Source organism: Phascolarctos cinereus, unplaced genomic scaffold (assembly GCF_003287225.1).
Source record: "Phascolarctos cinereus isolate Bilbo 61053 unplaced genomic scaffold, phaCin_HiC Scaffold_4;HRSCAF=312, whole genome shotgun sequence".
NCBI lineage: Eukaryota > Metazoa > Chordata > Mammalia > Diprotodontia > Phascolarctidae > Phascolarctos > Phascolarctos cinereus.
Window position 1 is genome coordinate 255,883,741 of NW_027555847.1, and position 26,734 is coordinate 255,910,474.

Genomic DNA, 26,734 nt, shown 5'->3' on the forward strand with positions numbered 1-26,734 from the left:
TGAGATCAGTTTATGCTTATGCCTCAACTCCACTGGTATAGATACTACTGTGTTGTCCTTATTATACAGTGGCTATTATGATTCTTAAAATATTGTCACAAATACAATCAATAAAAATCAAAACAGGAGAGGCATAAACAAGAACTGTTCAACAAAAATGATAACATATGTACATATATATGTAGTTTCTTTCTAAAACAAAACAGAAAATAAAATATATAGGTGCCTTCTCTAAATGCATAGGAAACATCACAAGTCATTCTAAAATACCTGAGACTACTCTTTTGAAGAAGAGGAATGTTTTCCTTTTCTGACTAGACCAATGCTGATTACTTAAAACCAATCTGCTACCAAAAAAATAGTTTACCTTTAATTTCTTATTTATCTTGCAACAATATCTGTAAACCATTGCCAGATTGAGTGGTCCAAAATCTGCGAAGAAGCTTTAAAAGTGAAAACAAACAAAATTGTATAGGTATGGCTTGGATTTTCTGAATAAATGCCTGTTTTTGTTGTGCAGATCAAATTACAAGAAAAACACACAACATAATATCCTATTACTGGACAAACAATTTAAAGATATTGCCTTGTTATGGAGGAAACATATTGGCAAACACAAAGCTTCCAAAAATAAATGACCACAATGAACACATTTACCAAGTATTTTCTATTCTTACACTAATAACTGGAAAACACCTTTGGGGGGAAAACTGTTACATCTGACAAATTTTTTTTCTCTACTGCTAAGTAATGTAAAGCATATCCTATTTTATCAAACTCAGTTTAATATTAGCATAAATTTCAAAATATATATGCCTGAACTAGAATAGATGAATTCTAAACTCCCTTCCAGTTCTTAACATTCTATGGTTTCATACAAATTGTTTCCGAAACTTGAGGGGGGGAAAAGTATGATTTCCCCACCCCACCCCCATACAAGATCTATTTTACCATGAAGGATGAAATGTATTAATGCAATCTCTATAATCCAATTATCCAATCCTATAATCCCAAAAAACTAATATGTCTTTAAGGCTATTCTGTACTAAGGTGCTCTTCTAGCTTAGTGAAAAATGAATAGATTCTCTATAATTTTAGAAGAGCACAAGATCATACTTACTTCTCATATTCAAATTCGTCATCTATGGAGAAATAGTGTATGTTTGCAGCACTCTTTGGTTTCTGGTAAAGAATGGCAAAACAAAGGCGATCTGAAATGCAAAAAAAGTCAAAACTAATACTACTCTTAAAATGACAAGCTTGATTTCTTCAGAGGAAAAAGTCTCATAAGTTATCCAAATCTCTCTGATTTCTTTTATTACAAACTTATTTTTCATTCATGTTTCCACATACTAGGAAACTCAATTGGTGAATAATAAAAAATGCAAGCTGTTTCAATCAATCACAACTTTATTTTTTAAATTTAGTTAGGCAATGGGGTTAAGTGACTTGTCCAGGGTCATACAGCTAGTTAAGTGTTATGTGTCTGAGGCACAATTGGAACTCTGGCCCTTCTGAATCCAGGGCCAGCACTCTATCCACTGCGCCACCTAGCTGCCCATAATGATTTTTTTTAAGGGATTATTGTCTTTGCAAAAGAAAAGGTCTAGATTTGTGGTTAGAAAACTAGGTTCAAATTCTACCTCTGCCATTATGTGACACCGGCAATTCATTTACCGTCTTTGGGCCTCAGTTTCCTCATCTGCAGAGTGAGGGGATTGGACTAGCTGACCTTTAAGATTCCTTCCAGCTCTCAATCTGTGATCCTATGACCTTTCATCCATGGAAATTAAGGAGGAATAAGTGACTTCCCATAGAATTGCATTGCCTGATTTTGGGATGAACTCACAAGTTTCTACCACTTGTTTATCAGAATAGTTAAAACCCTGAGGTTTCAGCTAATTATAGCATTTGTAAACAGCCAGCACACACTGCAAAACTTTTTCTATAACATCTTATTTGTTTGTGTTTAGAACATCCTGAAAAAAATTGCTAATGCACCTTAAGGCATACACCAAATATTTCAAACATAAAACCATTTTGGGGGGTTATTTTTTAAGGAAGGAGGTTCTTTTTGCTTCTAAATGAAGTTCACAGAAAGCAAAGAACCTAACAAAAGCAATCCATGTCTTTACGCCACATTTTTTTTTAAACAAAGGGTTACATGCCCAAGCACTAAGGTTTTTATTATTTTAAAAGGCTACGGTACTATTCAAAATACAAACCCCACATGGGTTAGACTTTTTATCAGTTTGGAATCGGACCTTCGCAACTGCAGAAAATACATCAGAGTCCCCTACGATGGTCAAATGCAACCAAGCAGCAGACTACGAAGTAGTGTTACTAAGCCCCACCCCTCTCCCCTTGGAAATCTTGGTCTTTAAGCTTCCCCCAGAAACCACCGATAGCTCTAAAGTCCACAAAAAAGCAATAACATGCTCATTTGTGCTTTAAAATGTCGCAAAATGCAGACTGATTTTTTTTAAGTTCTATTTTCGGTATAACTGGTGGTAAGAAACAAATGACGCCAGTCGGCATTGATCCTCGAAACTGTTAACTTCTAAATGTCTTGACCTATACTGAACTCACTCGATTTCTGCAACCACACTTAAACATTACTTGAAAAAACGTATCAATTACAAACCCCAAATGCAATAAGTTAATGAACAAAATTAGTGTTATAAAATCCCACATTAAAAAGCATTTATATACTTCCCCCCAAGCAACCTATATAGTTAGTTTTTTCCTTTTAAAAGGATTAACTCGGAAAGAGTCCCAAGTTCCAGAACTCAAGAGTTATGATGGAGGACTTGCACGACCCTCACAGGGTACTGGACCTGACCTGTAGGTCCAATCACTTTGTATTCCAGGGAAAGTACTCAGCTTAATTCTTCCTCTCCCATTCTCTACACTGTAGTGACTCTTGGAGTATACAAGACAAAAATGCAAAGAAGCAAATTTTTGGATTCTTCCCTCCCCCTTTTAATACCATGCTATTTTTTTTTTAGCCTCCGACTAAGTCTGCTAAGGGCTAGGGACAGAAGAAACCTCCAGTAAGTTGAGGTTTCCCTAGACAAGATCGTATGTCGTGGAAACCACACAAGAAATGCTAGAGCTGGGTCCGGGGTATCAACTCTCTCCTTCCGCCCTCCTATACTCTCCTCCCACTCTGCTCCCCGGGTGGAGGTCAGAGCTGTTTCTCCAGACAAGCAAGGCTGAGCGTCCCCTTGGTGTAAGACTCACCTTTTATCACCTCCACTACAAACTTCTCCTTGCCGGTCATGATTTTAAAATCATCTAAGAAAACAGGGGCGGAGGAGAGATGGGGGAGGTGGGACACTATAAACAGTGAAAAAGTGTAGAGAAGGAAAGTTAAAGCTACAAGAGGGCGGATCTAACTTCCCAGATCTGCATCTTGGAAGAAGCGTCGGGCCACACCCCCCGAAATAAAAGAGGAGAAAAAAAGGTTAAAGGGCTATATCTAAGTCCAAAGGAGAAGGAACCATAATCTTCCCTCGATACCATACCCAACACTGGGGAGTGCCAACTTTCCTGAGAACCTCCAAATTCAACATTAGCAAACTAAGAAATTAACAACTTTAAACCAATATTTCCAAATTGTGCAATAAATAAAAGAGGAAAATTCTCAAGATAAGAACGTAAGTGGATTTTTCTGAGCATTTTTCAATTATCGTAAAAAATTCTTTGAGAGATGGGAAAATACTTCAGCTGATGAGATGAAAAGAGTAGGGCTACAGATATAGATTCGAGTAAGCAAAGGGAAACACACAAATACAGAATTAGCTCCCTAAGTGAAAGTTTGTCTCTAGGCCAGTTTCCTCCAGATTCAAGGCTCCTCCCCCTGTTATTTCCAACGAGATGGAATGCGGAACGAGGTGTTATTGCAGCTGCGGCGCCGAGGCCCCACCTCCATGAACGCCTCCAGCTGCGCCAGATTCTGCTAAAGTGGGTTAGTTGATTGCTACAACCCAGGGAATGTGCTTTAATAAACTGCAATCCAGCAATTGTACCTTAATGAGCCAGCCAGAAACTAAGACATTCTTATCTTTTGAAAAGGAAAATGATCCTTTGACTGCAGTCTCACCCCCTTTCCTCTCTACCTCCTCCCCTTAACGCAGCAAATATTTGGTGGGTCTGTGCTGGAGACAGCACGCCCTCTGTTGGGTCTGCTTTGACTAGCTTCTTTTTCGGTCTGTAGCTCCTTAGGTAGGTACCTCAGGGCCTTGCAGATGATGCTGAACTAAACAAGTGGCTGGAGATACAATGAAACTACCCACCTGGGACATCAGATCAATGGACATGCAAATACTACGTCCTACTTCCTACTTTCTTATCCTTCCCACTCCAGTACAAAAGAATGCGATTCCCAAGAGGTGACTAGAGGATAGAGTGGGGGAGACCAATGCTAAATATTTTTCCTCCTTTAGTTTTTTTTGGGGGAGAAAATGTAAAAGGTATCCCCACATCTGGAGCTGCTGTTGCAATGCTCAGTCCCCTTAGAAGGGCAGACATAGATAGATCGATAGATAGATAATAGATGTAGATACTATGACGGCTACTTATGTGCTATTGCTATGGTTACTGTTCAGGTACCTGCCAGAACAAATAGAAATTCTGCAGAGAGACAGTGAGACTGAGAGAAAGAGAGAGAGACAGAGAACATATACATACATGTATTACACATATTAGATAATATTTTTTCCCCAGAAAGGGAAAATTAAAGTCTAATTTTCCCTTAAAAGTATTGGCGCCCTGGGGCTGCTAGGTGGCGCAGTGGATAGAGCACCGGCCCTGAAGTCAGGAGGACCTGAGTTCAAATCCCGCCTCAGACCAAACACTTGACACTTAACTAGCTGTGTGACCCTGTGCAAGTCACTTAACCCCAATAGCCTAAAAAAAAAAGTATTGGCGCCCTATGCTGAAAATTCTGATGCTGAAGGCAGAAGCAAAATTTACACGCCCAGAAAACTCTTCAAAATACATACAATCTTGACTGTCTTGGAAAAAATTGCATGCAAGCAAATGACTCTAAAAACTTACTCCAGCAAGAGAGGCAAATACTAGATTGTATCAGACAATCTGATACATAATCTCTGTGCAAAATCAAGAGGGAAAAAAATGGTCAAGTGTCTCCCAAGAAATGATATTCCATCTGCTTAACAAAATCCTCCCAGATATAACAGAGATGAGTGCCTCACTCTAACCATTCAGACCTCTGTATTTTCTTTTCAGTATATAATACTGAAAATCTTTTTTTTTCCTTTCCCCAACTGCACATGCATAGTATTCTTAATAGTCTTCTCTATGTGGGGAAAAGTCATGGGATCTTATATTTTCAAAGTGTAAGAGACCTGAGAGGCAACCTCCTTCATTTTATATATGAGGAAACTGAGGCCCAAAGTGGTTAAGTAATTTACCTAAGATAATTCAAGTAGTGCCAGAGACTGGATTTGAGCCCAGATCCTCTGATTTTTAAGTCTAGTACTCCTTCCACTGTACCACACTAGTCCTAGGTTTAATTGTCAGCTCTGTCAGTGTTTGTGACTTTGAGCAAGTTAGTCTCTGTGAACCTCAGTTTTCTTATTTGTAAAACAGGACTAATAATACAGGGTATTATTATGGTTTATTCAGAGGATCAGAAAAAAATGTATGTAAAGTACTATAACTATAAGCTGCTATGTATATATGAACTAATGCTGTGATTATTATTACTACCATCACTACCTGCTACTTATGTGCTGTTACTATGGTTACTGTCCAAGTACCTGCCAGAGCAAACAGAAATCCTGGAAGTAGGGGGGAATAGGAGGGAGGGTGTTTTGAAAAGGGCAATGAGCTAGAAAGAGCCCCCATTAGAAAGTTTAAAATAGGGATCCAAAATTTAAGTTTGTGATGCTTGTGTAAGTCATTAGTAGTTCCTTTATGTGTTTGTTAAGGTTATTGCTACTTGTCTTAGATGATAAGCAGAAGGAAAATGGCTACTATTCAACTTCGCTGTAGTGAGTAGAGCTCAGAATCATCATATTTAAAAAGTTTTAGTTCATGTCTCCCTTCCCCCTCCCCATTTTCAGAACCAATGTGGTAGACAGTTGGCCAGGAAACTGGGGGCCTAGTTGGGGGTGTGATGGTAAGTGTTTAAAAACTGACTCTCTAGAATGAAAACAATAACAACAACAATGTATGCAGGACGTGACTTTTAAGTTTAATCACCACTATTCACATTTTCCCATCACTTTCAAGTCTAGTAATCAACAAAGCAATAAATCAAGCCATAATTTGTAGAGTTTGCTGATTTCCTGAGCTGTAAATACTTACACTGAAATTTTAACAATGAGAGCTGGTTGGAGCTGCCTCTAAGCACACCCCTGGGTCTACTTCTAACTTTGCCAGTAACTAAATCATCTAACTTCTCTGGGCCTCAGTTTTCCCTAGTTGTAAAATGAGGAGGTTGGAAAGAATCAGGGGCTTCAATCTGTTTCAATATGAGAGGACCCTTTATTATTAAAAAAAAAATTCATGGACCCCTATACAATGTTATGCTATTAATACTGGTTGGTTGAGAAAATACATGGCAAAGGGCTACTATGAATTTAGTAATACTTCTAAATGAATCTGTACTTTATTAGTCACGCCAAAAGCTAAAGAATTTGGAAAAATAGTAGTATATACTTGTATATGTGTGCAAGATATATTATTCAACCTCCAAAACACATTTTTGTATTCACAGACCTCTAGTAATATGTCTGCATCTCTGACTCATGAGTCAAGACCCAAAGTACCACTGGACTAGAAGGCATCCAAAGTACCTTTCAGCTCTGGATCCTATGATCTAAAGAGAAAAAGAAGTATTTTCCTTGCATAATTCTTCCCTCTCCTTTTTTGGGAGGATAAAGAGAGACAACAATTATGCAGCCACCATAGACTTCCTTGGTCAGAAAAGAATTGATTCTTACTAGGCTAGGAAAAGGGAAAACTTAAAACGATAGTAAGAATAACATATTGGATTCAAGAAAGAAGAGCCACCCAGCATTCCTTTACACACACTGAATTACTACACTCTTCCTTTATCTTGGCTTTCCTCCCATCTAGCCTGGATTAGAACCCCTACCGCAATAACTAGGTCCTTATCTTTGGTCAAAAAGATACATTTCAAAAGAAAAAACTTCTGAATGGAAACTCTACTTTTAATACCATATACAAAGCATATAGACTAAAGCTACCATGCTTAAAGAAAAGAGAATACATTAGATCAATTTAAGATTTAAAGAAAAGCAGGTAACGCAGGTTAGTAAGATGGGAGTGAATTATTTTAGTCAAGATGATATATGCAGATAAACAATAAAATGCTGGACCATGATCAGGACAGTAGTGGTGGTACTAGTCAGCTGTTTTCAGACATAAGAAAGTGAGATCCCTCAGATATGTGGGTAAGCTTAGAACAGTCCTCTGTAATTATTCCTAGCTATATAAAAGCTATTTTTTTCTAGAACTGAAAGCACAGAAATATAGTTTTAAAGTTCTACTTCAGTGAAAATACCAAAGAAAAATATGCAAGAAAAATGAAATTTTAACTGACTCATTTAAATACATTTTTCAAAATGTTAATTCAATACACGCATTTGAATTTGTTTTTGTTTTATAAACCACCCACAGAAAAATGTTTTTATTCATAATATTAATTATTGATGCTTTTTGGCATTTTTCAAGAATGTTCTGATGATTTTTTTTTCAAAACCTATCACAGTTGCTTCCTTGATGCTTTTAAACAGCACTCATTGCCAAAGGATGAGAAGAATATTTATTAACATTCATCGACAAGAAGATATTTTTCTGTTTATAAAGACTTTTTGGAGAGATTCAAAACCTGTCTTTGATTCGAAAAGTCCATTTGCACAGAAGATGATTAAGAATTCCAAATTTATTAGTGGAGGAAAAAGAAAGAACTCATCAATAGACTTCCTAATAGCAGGAGCTTTGAAAATGCCAAAATGCTTTGCCAAAGGCATATCTAGACACTTGTCACTAAATATAATTAAAAATTACAGATTCCCTTCACATACTGGCCCTACTTTATGACGAGCTAGATTCTCAAGAAATAGCAAAGATTTCTACATAATGCTGTCCTACCAAACTATAATGAGCAACAGAAAAATACTTTCAAAGATTCCTAAGATATTAAGTATGTTTACCACATAAGTTCAATTTCCAATTCTGTGTACCATCTTAAAACCAAAAGCAGTAGATAGAAGTTTTCAAATGTAATTAAAAAAAAAACCACAAGTTTTGATGAACTGTGACAAAGAGACATATTTGATAGTATTGGAAGGAGCCTATAATTCACAGAGTAGCATATCGCTTGATTAGAAAGATATTGAATCCCACCTCAGGCACTTATGAGAGTGATTTGCTATATTTTACAGAGCACATATGCTCACAGTTGGCCTAGAGAAAATGTGTGTTTAACTTAAAATCCTGTGATATAAGAATTCTTCTCAAAATGTCAAACTTTAGGTTTCCATAGAACAGTTCTCAGCAATTAGTTTTCCTGGGTATTAGTGACTATAGCAACCCAAGTTTTGGTATACATCTTAATATCTCAAAGTATCTCAGTCTTTGGAAGTATGCCCCAAGATCCTAAGATGCTAACAGTCACTGTTCCTACTCACTACTCTAAAATTATGTCAAGGAAGCCTCACAAGAAAAATAACCCAAGGGCTCAGCTGAGTGACTTTTAAAAAAATACATATTTTATATGATATGGCTTTCAAGATTTAAGACGTTAACAAAAAGAGAAAAAGGAAAGAAAAGGAAAAGGGAAAAAAAAGGTGAAAGAGCAAAGGAAGCAAACTGAAACCCACACCATATAAAGAAACACTTTACCTGAGCCTTTTTTGGGCTCACTTCACTTTACAGCAGGGCTTCCTTGTGGTAGCTGTGACATCATGGAAGAATACATCCTGGAGCACCACAAAGGGAGCTGGAGCCAGCAGAACATTGGGGAAACCTAAGAAAGAAAGAAAGTGGGATATTTGCTGAACACCCTTTATTACCCTAGTTAAGTGGGGTTATTCAGCAAATGGAGCATACTGACTTTATTTACAGGTCATCATTATCAGAATGGATTCTCAGATCTGGGCCATTTAGCTCACTGTAGGAGTTAAAGTGTATGGGGCCAACCTGTCAATAATCTCGTATGAAACACGTTTTCCCTTTCTCCAAAGGAAGAAACCTTAATTTTTTTTTAAGTTACTGATTTTCATCCAAACCATGGGAAGATTGGGGAGTTCTTATGTTTATAATCCTTAAAGAACTGAACATAGAATCTCTACTACATGGCTGTGATAGCTTTATAAGCATTCATTACATAGTCAGAATTCTTTATTTACCAACACTGACCTTTCCTTATGTAAATAGTGGTTTGATAAATATAATTCCTACTCATTTATATTTCAGATTATTTTTTGTGGCAATCAAAGGGATATTTCAAGGTGAGGGTGATTATATTACTTTATGCTACAAAAATAATTCTCTGAACCTTGAAAAGAAAGTGTTTTTTTTTAATTTTGAAAAGATAATACAAAATGTTCTTACATACTAATAAGTATGTTTTATTATGTTTGCCACTGCGTTGAAGCCCAATTTAAATTCATCTAATAAGTTACCTAGAATTATTAGGATTATCCATGTTAGAAAATTTGGTCTTGGCCCAGACCTGTGATTTCATCTGTGTAAAGAGCTCCCCTTGAGAAAACTTCCCATACAAATACAGATTGCTAACTATCCAGCAACCCAGAATCTTAGAAAGCTGCTTAGGAATACTGAAAGTTTAAGAGTCACATAGCCTGGGTGTGTCAGCAGTGAGACTGGAATATAATTTAACCTGATTCCTAGGATTGCTAGCTTTCAATTATGCTACATGTAAAAAAAAAATTACATATACATATATCTGTATTTTTGTATGTACATATATAAATATATATACATATACATGTATATATAAACTATCTCATTATTTTGCTCCTTAAATTCTGATTTATTCACTTAAGTAACTTGCAACTTTAACAAACATTGAAATCTGTCCATCATTAGAGGTACTAAATAATTATACTATATAGCATTTAAAGGGATATTTTAATTTAAACAGATGTCAAAATTAAGTAGATATTAATAACAGACAAACTCCTGGTTTGATGAGTATGACAAGGTAGAGACTATCTTTTTGATCGAGTGTATATTCATAACATTTAGCACAGTGCCTGGAACATAGTAGGCATTTAATAAATTATCTATCTTTCTGTCTTCTAGCTAAGATCTGATCAACACTCAGTTAAGCACTACTAGCACCAGGCAGGGATCTCCGGACTCTGCTGAAAATATTTTTTTCTAACTACTTTTAAATGAAAATTTTTATTGCAGAATGTCTATAATACAAGGAAAAAACCCCAAGCTTTATTTTTCTTGTTCACATGTGAAACCGTGGGTAAAATTTAATTAGATCCATGAGAACAAGTCTGATATAGTAGAAAGAGAGCACACCTCAAGAGTCAGGAAATCCCTTGGTTCAAATCCCACCTCAGGCACTTATTAGCTGTGTAACCATGGACAATTCTATTTGTCTGAGCCTTAGTCTCCTCATCTGTAAAATCTCAATAATACCCATTGTACTTACCTCAAAGGGCTATACAAACATATTAGCTATTTCTACCTCTCACAAAACTGTCAGGGGTTTTAACTATTTTTTTACTTCTTTCCTCCAGTGAAAATGAAGCAAAGTGATTAACCAATAAGCACTTACTATGTATATACCACATACTGTGCTAAGCACTAGGGATACAAATAAAAAGCAAAGACACCTTGGCCTTCATGGAACTCACTCTAATGGAGGATGGATGACTATGGACATAAATCAGGACAGAGACACATGCAGAGAGGACGAAAGGTAGTCTTGGAAGGGAAGGCACAAGGAGCTGAGAGGCCTAGGAAAGTAAAAACATTTAATCACTATATTTTTGTGCCTTGAACAAAATAGAAGGAGACATGGAATAGAAATTAAAAAGCATTACGTAGTGATAACTGGAAATGAAAAATAGCAACCAAATAGGTATTTATAGAAAACCACACTTGAATTTATGTATTCTCACATCTGTAGCTACCCTCCTCCGAACTCATATTTGCCACAAGTGTTCCAAACAGTTATCACACACTGCTTTGTAGTAGCTGATTTTATATGCATGTATGTGTGCATGTGTACATATAGGTATGTATACACACACATATATACTTATAATTTATATATACCCACTCACATATGCATATATCCATGTATATATGCATATGTACATGTGTATGCGTGTATGTGTATGTGGTTATGTATATGTGCGTATATATACATATTATATTTTTAAAAATTACAAATTCCTTGAGGCCAGGGATACATTTGTATCCCCCACCCCAAGTCATCTAACAAATGTAACACAGTAGTCATTCAATAAAATATTTATTGAATTCATCAGATAGAATATATTTTATTGTATAAAATCCCAACATTTGATGTATTCATTTTAATGCTATTCCTGTCAAGAACCAAGCCATTGTGTTAGAAGCCCTTGAACAGTACTTGTTCACTGACATGGTTTTACTAGGTTAAAGTCAGTAACTTCTCCCAAGCTTTCTGACTAGCTTGTCTTGAGATAGAGGAAAGAACATTGGCCCAGGATTCAGGAGATTCAAGTCCCATCTCTGTTGGTATTTGGTTGAACCTGGATAAGTTATTAACCTTCTGAGCCTCATTTTCTCCATCTATCAGGTGAGAGGACCAAGTTATTTCTTGCAAAAGTCTCTTCTAAAATGCTATGACTCTATTTTGTGAAAGTCCAAATTAGAAAACACACACACACACACCCCAAAAAACCTAAAAATCCACAATACTGGTTTGTTTGGGTTTTTTTTTTTTTTGGCTTTAGCAATACAGCAGTCTTTAGAGTATTGTCTCAGAACCTGAACATCATCCTATTTCAAAAATAAAATCCAAGCCAAACAGCCTGAAAACAAAATGAGCAAGTATAATGATGCTTTGAAGCATCTCTCATTCCTAGTCACATAGTAATTTGGGAGGAAAAAACTTATTTTGGAATAAAATGTACATATACTCTAGTTTTGCCCACTGAAGCGCTCTCCCCATGCCTTATCATGAGGTGGAGGGCCAGTAAAACACTAGCTCTGGCAGGCCCTCTACCAAACTGGAAAGGTTTGAGGTATGGGTCTGGCAATAGACAATTCAAGCATTAGACTCGCCCACGTTCAGAGAGGTTCGTCACCAGAAACATTGGCCAACAAATGATTTTTTTTTGGTTTCCCTGTGACATCCTTTGAAGAGATCGATTCAAGTCATGGAGGATTACAGTTCAGTGCACACGTGCGCACACACACACATATTACATCACATTAAATGTCACTTAAGTTATCTTACTATTGCTATGGTTCCATAAATCTGATAAGACAAGGTTGGGGAAAGCATCAATCAAGTCATAAGGTGCATAGTTTTTATCATTCCATGTTCACTTTTGCTCAGGAAGCTTTCCTAAATTAAGTGTTCCTTTATTTTTTTTCTGAACTCCTCCTTAGTGCTTACAAGATATTCTACACAATTTAGTATTTAATTGCTAGTCCTTTATTTGCTAATTGTTTCATATGTCAGACTCAGCCCCCACCCCATTAGAATGCAAATTCTTTGAGATCAGGTGCCCATTTCTCAAACATCTTTTGATATCTCTCTGAGCTAGGCACATAGCCCTCAATAAAGATTAACTGATTTTATGCTTAGTAAGACCTTTCACGCATATGGTTCAAAATAAAATAATACCTTAATAGGAGTAAAAACCCGATTTAATTATGTTTACTAAGAAATATTAAAAGTGTAATTCTTACATCATGATCGTAGCTAATATTGACATAGCACTTCAAGGTTTTTCATGTATTATCTCATTTGATCCTTACCCTGTAGGTGCTACTATTACATCCATTTTAGAGATGAGGATACAAGAGATGAAGAAAAGTTAAATAATTTCTCTAGCATCACTCAGCTAGTAAATATAGGTCCTCCTTACTCCAACTCCATCACTCTCTCCACCATGCCTTCTATGTATTTGTGTGGGCCATCCCTTGTTATTTCCATTATCATTAGAGTTGCCCTGATGGCAAAAGGCTCTTTCTTAAAAGAAATAATTTTCCTTTTTAGTTTTTGTTGTTCAGTCATTTTACAATCATGTCCAACTCTTCATGACCCCATTTGGGGTTTTCTTGGCAGAGATACAGGAGTAGTTTGCCATTTCCTTCTCTAGCTCATTGTACAGATGAGGAAACTGAGGCAAACTTGATTAAGTGACTTACTCAGAGTCTAGTAAGTGTCTGAGGCTACATTTGAACTTAGGAAGGTGAGTCTTCTTGACTCCAGGCCCAGCACTCTATCTACCGAAACACCTAGCTGCCTAATCCTTTATAAATGAAGTACTTTAAATAAAGCCTTGGTTAATAAATTTGCTATTCTTGTAGTTATTCCCCAGTGATGACCACATCTAGCCACTAACATTGGTATTTACTACTAATAATTTATATATTTTTATAGAAGCCATGCGTTAGACACCATATTACAAATGAGAGGGGCAGCTAGGTGGCACAGTGGATAGAGCACCTGGCCCTGGGGTCAGGAGGACTTGAGTTCAAATCCAGCCTCAGACACTTGACACTTACTAGCTGTGTGACCCTGGGCAAGTCACTTAACCCCACTGCCTAGCAAAAACAAAGGTGATATAAAACCAAAAGCAATCAAACAAATGAGAAAAGTGAGGTTTAGAGAGATTGTTCATGGTCATATAGGCAGTGTCTAAGCCATGACTCAGAATTACAGAATGACCTGGAAAGGATTTTTAGAGCTCATCCAGTTCAACCCCTGCATTTTATAGAAGAAATAAGTTCCTTGAGGGCAGGAACTATATTATTTTTGGCTTAGTATGCCTGCAACTAGCACGCTGCCCTATAATAAGAGCCTAATAAATGCTTTTTTGAATTGAAGTGACAATTTATTTTATTTTCAAATAGGGAGCAATGAAGTCTTAATCTGCAGCTTCATCTCTTAGCAGTTTCAAAGAAGCAATCTAATAACAGCATCATAGTAACATTTTTTAACACAAGCTGAGAAATGAACAGAAATTAAAAATCACAACCTGAACTTTATTCTACATTATGTCAAAGCTGTCTCCCAGTGACAGTTGTGAAAATACATGTAAAAATCAGGGTGCATTTTCAGCTTGATTCAGAGAAAATTTAAACCCCAAAATAGAAAATTTCAATGTTCTCCAGTACTTTCAGTTCATGAGACTTATATGTGCTCAATAATTACTTTAACAAAAATGAGTTACCTCCTGGGATACTTTGAGAGTCAGACTGAGATGTGTAATTAATTGAACTATAGACCCAATCTCCTTTGTTAACAACTTTCATTATGTTTCCTGCTATAGAACTATTTATACACTTCTATGAAATGTTCCTTTCAGGCCTTTTTTTTAAGGTAGAAAAATGCTCTGTGTAAAGATGAGGCCGCATCTAACATGTGTAGAACAATTATCACAGGGCTTTAGAAACTTTGATTCACTCATTATTTGCATGAGGAATACAGCTTTTCATTACAAAATTCTCCCAAATTTCCATTGTTGAAATTTTTTTTTAAAGAAGGCACATGTCTGAGAAGCAGAATAACATAATGGAAAAAGCAATGAACTCAGGGGTAAGAGATCAGGGGTTCAATTCCCAACTTTGATACTGAGCAGCTTTGTGATGGACAGTGAGGTGATATAATGGATAGAGTGCTAGGACTGAAGTAAGGAAGACGTCTTCCTGAGTGCAAAGCTGGCTCTATACTTACTGGATGTGTGACCCTGGGCAAGTCACTTAACCCAGTTTGCCTCAGTTCCTCATCTGGAAAATGAACCGGACAAGGAAATGACAAACCACCTTAGTATCTTTGCCAAGAAAACCCCGAATGGGGTCATGAAGATTTGGACATGACTGAAAAGACTGAATAGCAAAAAGAAACTGTGTGACTCTGGGCAAATCCTTTAACTATCCTGGGCCTCAGTTTCCTAATTTGAAAATTGGAGGTGGTAAAATTTGCTAGATTCATAGGGTTGTTGTGAGTAAAGTATTCTGTAAACCACAAAGTAACATATAAATGTAAACTATTAGCATCAGTAACATTGTCTAGTTTAATAGATAAGTAGAGGAGCTGGCTGCATGATACAATCTGGGAGAGAGAAGGCAAAAGGTTGAGCTGATCATCTGCATCCTGTGCCCCCATTCCGCAGGTCTTAAAACATCTTTGTATCCCACCATATTTATTGAGTGAATACCTGCATGTTTTAATGGTCTACCAAACATGAACCCTTCAAAGTTTTCATAAATTCAAATTAACATAACAAAACTATATAGGGTTGCAAGTCACTGACAAATTCCTGGAAGCTGGGGCTTTAGAGAGCTCAAAATCTCCATTATTAAATTTTAATTGGTAAGAATATTATAATATCCTGCAAAACCATAAGAGAATTCCAAATAGCCAGAATGAGCAGTTCTTCTTTATGTAGTAAGATGGTGCAAGGGATAGATCTCTGGGTCCGGAGTCAGAAAGACTTTAGTTCAAATATGGTCTTAGTCCCTAGCTCTAGCTCTGTGACCTTGAGCAAGTTGCTTAACCTGTTTGCTTCAGTTTTTTCATCTGTAAAATGGGGATAGTAATAGTACCTATAATTGTAAAGCACTTGGACACACAGTGCTATATAAATGTTAGCTATTGCTGTTATTATTATGCAACAGGCAGAATGTTAGAGACCAAAGTTTTAGTGATGTAAAACAGATTCATTAAATATGAAGTTGTACGGTCAAAATTAATTTATACAACCTAGCTTTTCTCAACCCTACACATGTGACAAAGACAGGGAAGCCACAATCTTAAAGTGGACATGGAACAAAGCATGCTAGAAAGTCACTGAAAATTGGTCCTATAAGACATATGTGATCCAAAGTATTTAAAGCATTATAGAAAAGATTAAAGAAATAAAATGATAAGGAAACATAAAGCATACTTTGAGGTAACACACTTGGCATTTCAGACCTGTTCTTTAGGTATTTGTCCTTAAATCAAATGCAACAAATATTAAAGGAAATCAAAATAATAATTAGATGTGGGTACGTATACATACTCACATACCACACACACAAATGCAAACACGCACGCATGCACATACAGACATAGGTTTGGATTTGTGATTTCTTCGTGTAGGAAACTCATAGTATTAAATTCCCTCCATTGATGCAGTACAACTCCCAATTTGTATTTTCGTGGTTTTTAGGGTGTGCTGAGACCTTAAGTGACTTGCCTATGGTCACCTAGCTAGTATGTGTTAAGAGTTAAGATTTGAACTCAGGTCTTCCAGACTTTAATGCCAAACTTCTATCTATACACCACACTACCTCTCATGTAAAGACATATCTATTCTCTTGTGCAAATATATAGATGTGTATTAAATATGTGTGTATATATGTGCATATATACATGTATGTATATGTGTGTATGTAAGTGTGTATGCGTGTATGTATGTATTGCTGTAGTAGAGACAGCTGATCTCAGAGTCAGAATGACCTGGGTTCAAGTCCAGCTTTTAACACATATGGGTTTTGTATGACCTTGGGCAAGTCACTTAAAGTTCCCTATGCAACTCTCTTAAGAAGAAAAGTTGTAGAGCAACTTCTGGTCTAGAAGAGGTTTTCACAGCAGAAGTTCTCAACACTTACAAAACCACAGGTTCAAACCACGTTATAGATAAAGCTATAGATATATGTAAGGTACCTGTGGATAAACTGTTACTCTTAATTTAAGCCTTGCACTGTTACATTTCATAGATTTTCCTCTTTGGTGATACACTCTAAACTAAAAAGTAAGCCTAGTCATTAAACTAAGAACTACTTGGAAAATTAAGACACCTGAAAACCATTAAGACCAGCTACTGTGACTAGATACCAAGATGTGTGCAGGAATTCCCTACAAGCTTACTTTCAGCAAGACCTTTCAAAGGTGAGTTTCACATTAAAAAAAATCCAACAACTTAACATTAGAAAATATGCCCTTTGCCCTAATTTTGGCTTCCAGAATTACTTCAATAAGTTTATACTGTAGCAACCATCCTCACCAGTATCCATGCACTTCTGAAACCAAGATAAGTTTTCATATCAAAAGAAAAAAATCAAGACTAAATCATAAACATGAAGAGAATATGCTTCTATAAAACTGAATTAACTCAGACTGAATTTAGACAAACAAACAGGAAAGGGGAGACCCATGAATCACAACTGACAGCATGAATTTAAATTCTACAGTTTATAATCATCAGAAAGAACTACAATGAGAGTCAATGTCTGAATACCTGGTTGGAGCAGTATCCATGAAAAGCTATAGAAAAAAAAAGAGAGAAGAGGACTTCAGACATTCATATAGACTAGAGAATTTAGATGTGATGATGATGCCACATAGTCTTAAAATATGCTTAAATTAAAAAGGTGAAATCAAATGTTAAAAGATTTGTTTTTCTCTTCTGAAAAGAGTAACCACAAGTGCTTATAAATTTTAAAACTTGGAAGGTGAACAAATGGCAGCAAATAGAAACCCATGAATACTGGCTAGGATCAGCACTGCTAAAGGTAATTCAGAATAAAAAAAAATTCAGAATAAAATTCAATGATTCATAGCAATTAACCTCACTTTGCGGATTCATCCATCTAGAAAATGTCGGTATTAACTAATGCCTCTACTTACCCCATAAAGATTTAAAAAAGACATAGAAATGGCAACCCTTAAGATGGTAAGAAATATATACATATCTTTCAAGGCTAGTCACAAGCACAAGTATTTACCTCTGGCCTGGTGCCAATTACCTACAAGTAATTATGTACCTCTCTGTGTTACATGACTAAATTTGGAAAAGCCTTTTGATGACCACTTTTCTTTCAAGTGGACTGTAATACACAAGTTGCTGATGTACATGATTGGTACCAATTTTGCTGGCTAAAAATAACAGAGTAGCACCATGGTGTAGTGGAGAGACAGCAAGCCTTGGAAACAGTAAGACCTGGGTTTAAGTACTGCTTTTCAGGCATATAGGTTGTGTGGCCCTAGGCAAATCACTTAACCTCTCAGTGCTCTAGGCAAATACCTAAGACTTTAAGTTAAAGAGGAGCTGATTTTCACTGGTAGTGAGTTTCTTCATTTGGGAGTTCCCTATGCCAATAAAATTACAGGTCCATTCCCTAAACTACAACTTATTAAAATCCAGGATATTTTAAGAGCATAGCATAAGTCCTGATTTTAAACCAATATTTAAAATCTAGGTCATATAAGGAAAAAATGTGTTATTTTAAGGATTCATCCCCTGAGGCATTTTATTTTATTTAACAAAGACCCATAAGCTTATTGGTGATTTGATGTTATCCAAAACATAATCAGCATTATGTAAACATAGTATACTGATACCAGAAATGGAATTGCATTTCTATCATCAAGAGCTTCTGTTTTTCTCTTATGAGATAACTTTAGAGAAAAGCATATTATATTTTTAAAATCCACAAAATTTTATCAATAGATTGTCATACCAACCTCAAGCACAAGATAGGATGAGAAGATGCATCTGTCTCAGCAGGGGAGAATAATGATAGCATCTTCAGCTATCCAAACAGCTGCTGGCATGCTTTCTTCCAAAAGGAGGACAGCTGAAGAATTCTTGATTTTACTGTTTATTTCATTCTTCAAAAGGTGGAGGAAGCAATGTGGGAAAGTGCTGGTCTAGACTTATTAAAGCACTAAGGAAAAACTTCTTGCTGAAGTAGAAATGAGAAGAATCCCAGGAGAAAGTGGCAAGCCCATGATAAAGAAGAAAAATAAAACCCTAGATTTTAGGAGAGCAGATTTCAAGAAATTCAGCAAAATGACAGGTTGGACCTCTTGGTCTAAAATTCTGCATAAGTCCACCCAAGAAGGCAGTATAAACAGAAACAATTTTGATAAAGAAGGGGACTATCTGAAGAGAATAATGTGGATAGATGTCTAAGGAACTGTGTACTTGTCAACTAGAAGACCAAAAAAAAAGTGTATAGAAGAACAACAGCAAGTAGTTTAAGATGCACAAAATTTTAAGAAAAGTGTCAGGAACACTCTAAATCAGAATGAGTGGAGACTGGTGACCCAGCCACTCAGGCCACTCTCTAAGATAATAAATTACAGGGCAGCTGCAGATTTGCAAGGGGATGGTTTCTGCTTTTAGCAGAATTTAAGTCTAAAGCTAAAATCACTGCTTTTAGAGCAGTGATTATTAAGACAGTTGAGTTTGCATCACGAATAAATTGTGAAGATTCATCTTTTTTTGACAGGGAAGGTGACTGATGAATCAGAGAAACGTAAACCTAGTATAACTGGATTTCAGCAAAGCATTTAAGAAAGTCTCTCATTCAGTCCTCGTGGACAGACAGATGAAAGGATAGGGGCTAGATAATCAATAGAATAGTTGGGTAACAAATCAAGTATTCATTAAGTTATGATGTGCCAGACACTATGTAAGCCACTGGGGATACAAGTGCAAACAATAAAACAATCCCTACTCATGAGGAGCTTACATACTAATGGAGAAGACAAAAAGTACATACAAAACCATATATAGAAGAAATATACAAAATAGGCAAATATAAACTGATTGGGAGGAAAGGTACACTAGTAGCTTTTTTAAGGAAAGGCTTCTTTATGCAGAAAATGATTCTTGAACTGCGTCTTCAAGAAGAGATGGATTCCAGTGAGGCAGAGGGCAAAAGGTATCCATTACAAGTATGTGGAATGGCCAGGACAATGGCAGAGGCAGGACGGTGAAGCATCATGTGTGAAGAACAGAGAGAAGCCCAGTTTAGCAGGATTAGAAAAGAGGAAGGAGAAGAGTGTCCAACGAGGCTAAAAAGCTAGGTTGGTGCCAGGCTGTGAAGAGCTTTACCAGCCAAAAAAAGGGGTTTTTATTTGATTCTAGAGGCAACAGGAAACCACTGGAGATTATTGAGAGTAGAAGAGTCACATTCTCAGCTCTGTGTTTCAAGAAAACTTTTGCAGCACTGTGTATGATGCACTCTAGTGGTTACAGACTTGGGACACAGACACCAATTACGAGATTATTGCAAGAAGTGATAAGGGCCTGAACCAAGGTGGTAGCCGCGTGTGTGAAGAAGGGGTTACATGTGAGATATATTGTGAAAGTAGATATGGCAAGATTTAGCAAGTGATCTGCATACATGGAGTGAAGGACAGTAAGGAGTCCAGGATAAAGCACAGGTTAGGAATTTGGGAGACTGTAAGGATGGAAGGTAATTTTCACAGAAATAAGAAAGTTTAAAAGAAAGGAGATTGTGGTTTGTGTTTTTTTTTAACAGAGTAAAGACAATGTATTCAGGAATGAACATATTCAGTTTAAAATGTGTAAATAAAATGAGGACTGATTGGATGACCAGAACCAATGACTACTCATTGATTAGTCAATTTCATCTCAAAGAGTTCTCTAGTGATACACCCATCCTTGTGCTTAAAAAAAAATTATCAGGAAAGAATTTTATAAAAGAATAGGTGACGTGTATCAGATTTGCACAAAGCTGAAGGTAATACCTGACATTTTAGATGAGTCAGAATTAAAAAAACAAAAACAAAAATGTATTGCCAGACCAGAACAATGGATTAAATCTTATAAGATAAAATTTAAGAGGGATAAATGTAAAGTCATGGGATTGTAGGATGGAGACCTGGAAAAGATCTGAGAAACTTTCTAGTACAACCTCCTTAAATTCTACCCTTGGGTTCCAAAAATCAACTGTATAATTATAAAGTGGAAAAGGCATGACTAAACAATAATTCATATGAAAAAGATCTTCAGGTTGAAGTGGAAGGAAAGCACAACATGAGTTAGTAGAAGAGTAGAAAAGAAGCTAATGACATCAAGCTTCCACAAAGAAAAGGATCATGTCCAAGCCTAGAGGAGGAATGGTTCTTCTACACACTGCCCTCAACAGGCTACAACTGGTATGTTATATGCACCAATCAACTGGCATGGATCTAGAGAAATATGACTGGGATGAGAATCAGTTGTGGAATAAGGGGTTTTTTTTTGGGGGGGGGAGAGAAGCATATTTAGGGACTATCTGATCCTTGTATTCAAAGGCTATCCTGTATAGACTTGGATTAGTCTATACTAATAGACACAGGAGGAGTCGGGGAAACTAACCTTGTAATGGGGTTATGGACAGAAGATGCAAAGAGGAAAAATTACAAATTACAAAATTACAATTGATGTAAGGAAAATTTTCTTACAAAAACTTCCTATCAAAAATTGGCATAGAATGATCTAAGACAATTCCAAAAGACTCATGGGAAATGCTATCCACATCCAGAGAAAGAACTATAGTGTCTGAATGAAGATAGAAGCATACTATTTTCTTTTTTTGTTGCTTTTTGGTTTTTTTTTGTCTCATGGTTTTTCTCTTTTGCTCTGATTCCTCTTTCACTACATGATTAATATAGAAATATATTTAATATGATCATACATGTATAGCTTGTATCAAATTGCATACTGTCCTGGGGAAGGGGGAGTGGAGGGAGGGAGAAAACGTGAGAACTAAAAATCTTATAAAAGTGAATGTTGAAAACTAAAAATAAATTAATTAAATTTTAAAAAGAAAAAATTGGCATGGGCTGTCTCAGAACATAGTGGGTTCTGTACTAACTGAAGGCTGGATGATGACTTGTCAGTTGTATTGTAAAAGAGATTCTTGTTCAAGGAAAGATTGGACTAGATCATCTAAGGTTTCTTGAAACTCTGAAATTCTGTTCAATCTCCTTCATGAAACCTTTGAAAACTAATACAGAAATAAATACATGCCCCTGGATTCCACTTTATTTGAAAATGCAATCCCCATCATACTCTTCATTTCCTATCACAAAAAAAAGCTTGCACCACTGCCTACATACATATTAATATCTATTCAATGGTCCCTGAGTATATATAACCTCTTATAAATTTGTTCTTATCAATGTCATAGCTTGTAGACCATAAATTCTTTAAGTTCTTGGGATTTATCAATTATATCTTTTCCTCTAGTATATCCAGCATAACATCATGCATAAGGAATAAGTCGTGTAATGAGGGCTTTAAAAAGAATTACAGTCTTGGCATATAATATATCAACTCTTGATAAAGTGTGTGTTAAGAGATATGAACATGTCAAAAGATGTAAAATTAGATGAGATATTTAGGAGACAACTTGCCAAGTAGAATATATATTTTAACAAAAACCCCCCACAATATCCTAAATCTTTCTTCAACCTGCATATATATTGCCAATTTTCTTTAGCAACCGCAGTACAAAATACAAAAATCAAGTCTCTGAATCATTTCAATGTATTATAAAAATGTAACAGTTATTTTCCTAGTCATTTAAAAAAAAATTCCTGATGGCATTAAAAAGGGAAAGGAGATGAACCTGGGTCAGACTGTCATTGCTCAATACTATGCTTCCACACAGGTCCAGACCATAACAAAACAACTTTCCCTAACACAGCTTCTCCTCTACTTCAGTTTACCTTATTTACAACATATTGCTTATTTCCTCTTTACTTGCAACGGCTTCTTTCCTTTCAGTGGAAGAATGACAGCATTTTATAACTAGAAGGGACCTTATAGACCAAATCAAAACTCACTCACTGCCTCAAAAAAAAAAAGCCCCTTCTCCCACCACCTCTCTGCCTAGTCACATAATCCATGTCTACTCAGCATGCATACATACAGTCAATACTAGGTTACATTGCATGGTTTTAAATGCTGCATTTAGTTATTCTCTGCTTCATTTAAATATACTTTTGTCTCTTAAATATAAGGTCCTCTGTGTGATTCTAATCTTTTATACCTTTCTCCCTTTTGAATTCCATGCTAATTATCAAAATGTCACACAGGCCCTAGTAATTTTAAAAAATGGTTTGATAAAGAATTTGTTTTTATTGTTGTCTCTCCTCTTCATATAATATGAAGGCTTATTTAGGAAAGTGTCCTTGCTAAAGGGACAGAGCCTTTTCCCTACTATCTACAGTAGTCTTCTCCTTCTATCCCTCTTTCCAACCTAGAAAAAATCTGTAAGGACAATATGGAGTAAAATCTTATCTCTGGAGTGTTGAATTGGAAACAAACAGCTATATAAAGCAGCAGAAATTCCTGAAGATATTACAAGTATATGGTGAAAAGAAGATAAACTGTGTGCCTTTGTAGTAGGCACACTATATTAATTGATACTGTAAACTTATAGATGAGTGGGGCTTATTTTTTAAATAATGAAATTCATTTTTTAAATATTTAAGGAAACAGTGCAGGCAGAGTCAACATAAATATTGAACACTGCATCAAAAAAAAAACCAAAGAAACAAACTCCAACCCTTATTTCCCCTCAATTTCTCAAAATACTTTCAGTTATAACCAAATTTTAGTGCCAACAAGCCCCAGGTATGTGAGTAATTAACAACAAAAATTTTTCTTGACATATTTCTCTCAAGGTGGAACAGTAGAATAAGCTTCCTAGAAGTTTCAAAAATTTGCAGAAAGGAGCTTTGAAATCTTTTGGAAAGAAAAGAAGAACAAGTCAAAATAAAGAAAGTAGATTGTAGTTTTGAACAATGTAGAAAGCTTGAGGGTCAATGCAAGGCATTTCAAAGTAAAACCTGCACCTGGAGTTAAATCTTCATTAAGTTGGTCTCGTTAGCTAAAGGTAATTTAAAACTTGTAAATAAATTACTTTAAATTCTTTATTTTTAATTACGTTAAAATAGAATGATTGTACAATATCCAATTCTCTTTCTTCCCTTTCACCAATTTCCAAAATAGAGCAGAGAGAAAATTGAAAAATGTGATGATTTTCCATCAGAGAAGCCTTCCTTAAAGAGTCTACTCAGACTAGTTTCATCTCTTCCCATCTCATCTTGCCAGGTTTTTTAAATCTGAAAAAAATGCATCTAGATTTCAAATAACACAACAGACTTTCTCCCTCAATGTTTGATTAAGCAACCAGAAAGGAAAATATTTCCTGGCTATCTTTCTGAAGGCTTTCCATACTTGCCACATCCTCACAAAACCCTCAATGTGATATAGCAATATCTCTATTAAGGAAGAGGGTGCATTCCAGTGACATATGCTGCGGTTAGAAATTTCACTTCTAGAGGCTGAAAAAAAAAGGTGGGGGGCAGGATGGGGTTGCTTTTCAGGTTTAAGGATTCACTTCTGTTTTGTGTAGGAATGGAGCTTCTTCCTAGAAAAGGTTTTTCCTCTCTAGCCCCCGTAGGGGAGGGCATAAGGAAGAGAGAAGGGGAGTGATCCAGTCTCTTGGGTATAGTTTCTCCCAGTCTGTGACCTCCACAGTACCTACCCCCAAAATGAGTAGGGGTTGAAAGCCCTGTAGCTATGCCTACAAGAGGCCTCAATTTGAGAAACCTCACTGCCTCTCCCTTTCAGCCACTTTGGACACATACTTTCTGGGTCCAGCAAGAGCCTGGAACTTTCTCCATCTCATGATCTACCCAGAGTGCTGTTAAAAGCATAATTGTTTGCAGGGAATTTGTTAATTAAGATATGGTATATCATTACTTTCCTACTAAATTCATTTTTTAAAATCTTCCATTTCTATATTAGTATTAGGAAAAGCTACCATATGCCTGGTTTTTCCGAGGTTAAGGTGATGCAAACAAAAATGGAATTAAAAACAAAGTAGATATGATATACAGGCTGTACAAAATGCATTTAACCTTTTCTGTTGATTTGGGAAATCTGACCTCTATTTGCTAGCTTGGCTTTATTAAAGTGTTCAGTAATGGGTACAGATATCAAAGGACTGCTTTTTTAGAAGTGACAAAACTGTGGTGAGAATAACTTGACTAGTCTAAATTCCATCAAAATAACAGATTTCCTTTTCAAGCACTTGGGCCCTGTCTTGGCTTTGTTTGTTTGTTTTTGGGGGGGAAGCAAGAAAGGGAGAGGAGGGAAACACCAAAACAGCCAAAGAAAATGAGTGTTTGGGCCTTAGTGCTATGACTCAGGAAATGCTGTTCCATTGGTGACTGAACAACCTTCTCTAGCTGATTTCCTACTAAAAAACTGGATAGCCCAGCAAAAAGCAAACGGGGTTCTCCTGAACCAGATGCAAAAGCCTCTTTCTCCTAAAAGGATTCAAGGAAACAATTTAGTTCCTTAAGATGTTCAAAACTAACATGTGCGCCAGGCTCTCCAAATCCTGGCTAGCAGCCCGATTCCATGGAAGAACTCCGAAAAACCCGGAGATGATGGGAAAAAGTGTTAGGTTCCCCACAGACTAAAGCTCCAAGTTTGAAATCCATTTCGATTCTGTTCAACCAACACAACCATTGGTGCCAAGTTGCTTATTTCTCATTGTCCTAAAAGAAGGGACTGGGCCAGCGGGGTAGGGTAAGAGCAAGATGGAATAGTTCCTGGCTTGCAGCTGGAAGAAACAGAAAGTGGAGAAGGGGGCGGGGATGGGGGAAGGTGAGGCCTGGGGGCTGCACCTCAGGACTGCGAAAGATCAGGGGGATGAGGGATACTCAAAGGTGGAGGGGTGATTCAAAAGGTTTGGACTCCCTCTCCACCTCCTCCTGGCTCCCGCAAATGCCAAAGAGCACCTGAACCAGTCGCAGAGCAACAGGGAGCTGGTGAGCATGGATTCAAGGAAGGGGGTCTGTGTGATCCCCGCCCGGAGATGACTGGGAGTAGTGAAGGGGTTCAACCACCACGCCCCTTCATCTCCTTCACCAGCATCCCCCCCCAAAAAAACAATCCTTAATCTGCGTGGCACCTAGGAAGGGCGGGACGGGGTACATATTCACCCCTGCAGCTGCGCTTCTTACCGGTGATGTCCAAGTAAACGTCCTCCTGCTCCAGCTCCCCCCAGGTCCTGTGAGGTCGAGCTCCTGCTCTTCTTGGCTCCCAATAAGTCCAGTGAGCTCTTGGTGTTGGAGACCTTGAGCCAGCTCGAGGATTGCCTCTCGTTCTTCCGCTTCATGGAGCCGAGCGCGATGCGTCCAGGGACCCACGACCATTGCCCTTAGCTCCCGCCCGTGAGGCCGTAGCCGTCGCCAGCCCCGCACCAATGCACTCCGGAGGAGGAGAAAAAGCAGGGGGCGGGAGCGAGGGGGTGGGGAATGGGAAGCGATGGTGCTCGGTGGTAGTGGCGTCGGTGGTGGCGTCGGTGACGGTGGAGGGGTTCTGGCGGTGGTGATGGAGCTGGGGAGGGGAAGGAGGAGGGGAAGGGAAGGAGGAGGAGGAGGAGAGGAGGAGGAGGAGGAGGAGGAGCAGCAGCAGCAGCAGCTATAAGCAGAAGGAAGTGGTGAAGGAGGAAGAAGAGGAGGAGCCCAAGTTAACGCTCCTCTTCACACTACGAACAGCCTCAGCTGCAAGACTAGGAAGCCCCTAGTTCGCCACTGCCTCCTTTTGCCTGCAGCCCTCTCGGCAGCGGCGGCAACGGCGGCAGCAGCAGCAGCATTAACAGCAACGGCGGCAGCTCCTCCTTCTCCTCCTCCTTCTCTTTTTTAACCCGCCCCCAC

At 37.3% G+C, this 26,734-nt stretch overlaps 1 protein-coding gene across 1 annotated transcript in view; it reads right to left on the minus strand.

Moving 5' to 3' along the window:
• The window catches only part of CDC14B (cell division cycle 14B), a 104,689-nt gene extending 78,253 nt beyond the window's left edge, over nt 1-26,436 (minus strand). The window contains 4 exon segments of the mRNA XM_078153012.1: nt 368-443; nt 1,121-1,211; nt 26,039-26,078; nt 26,080-26,436. Of these exon segments, the coding sequence (XP_078009138.1) occupies nt 368-443; nt 1,121-1,211; nt 26,039-26,078; nt 26,080-26,193 (321 nt within the window). The 5' untranslated portion in view covers nt 26,194-26,436.
• Between the last annotated feature and the right edge of the window lie 298 nt (nt 26,437-26,734).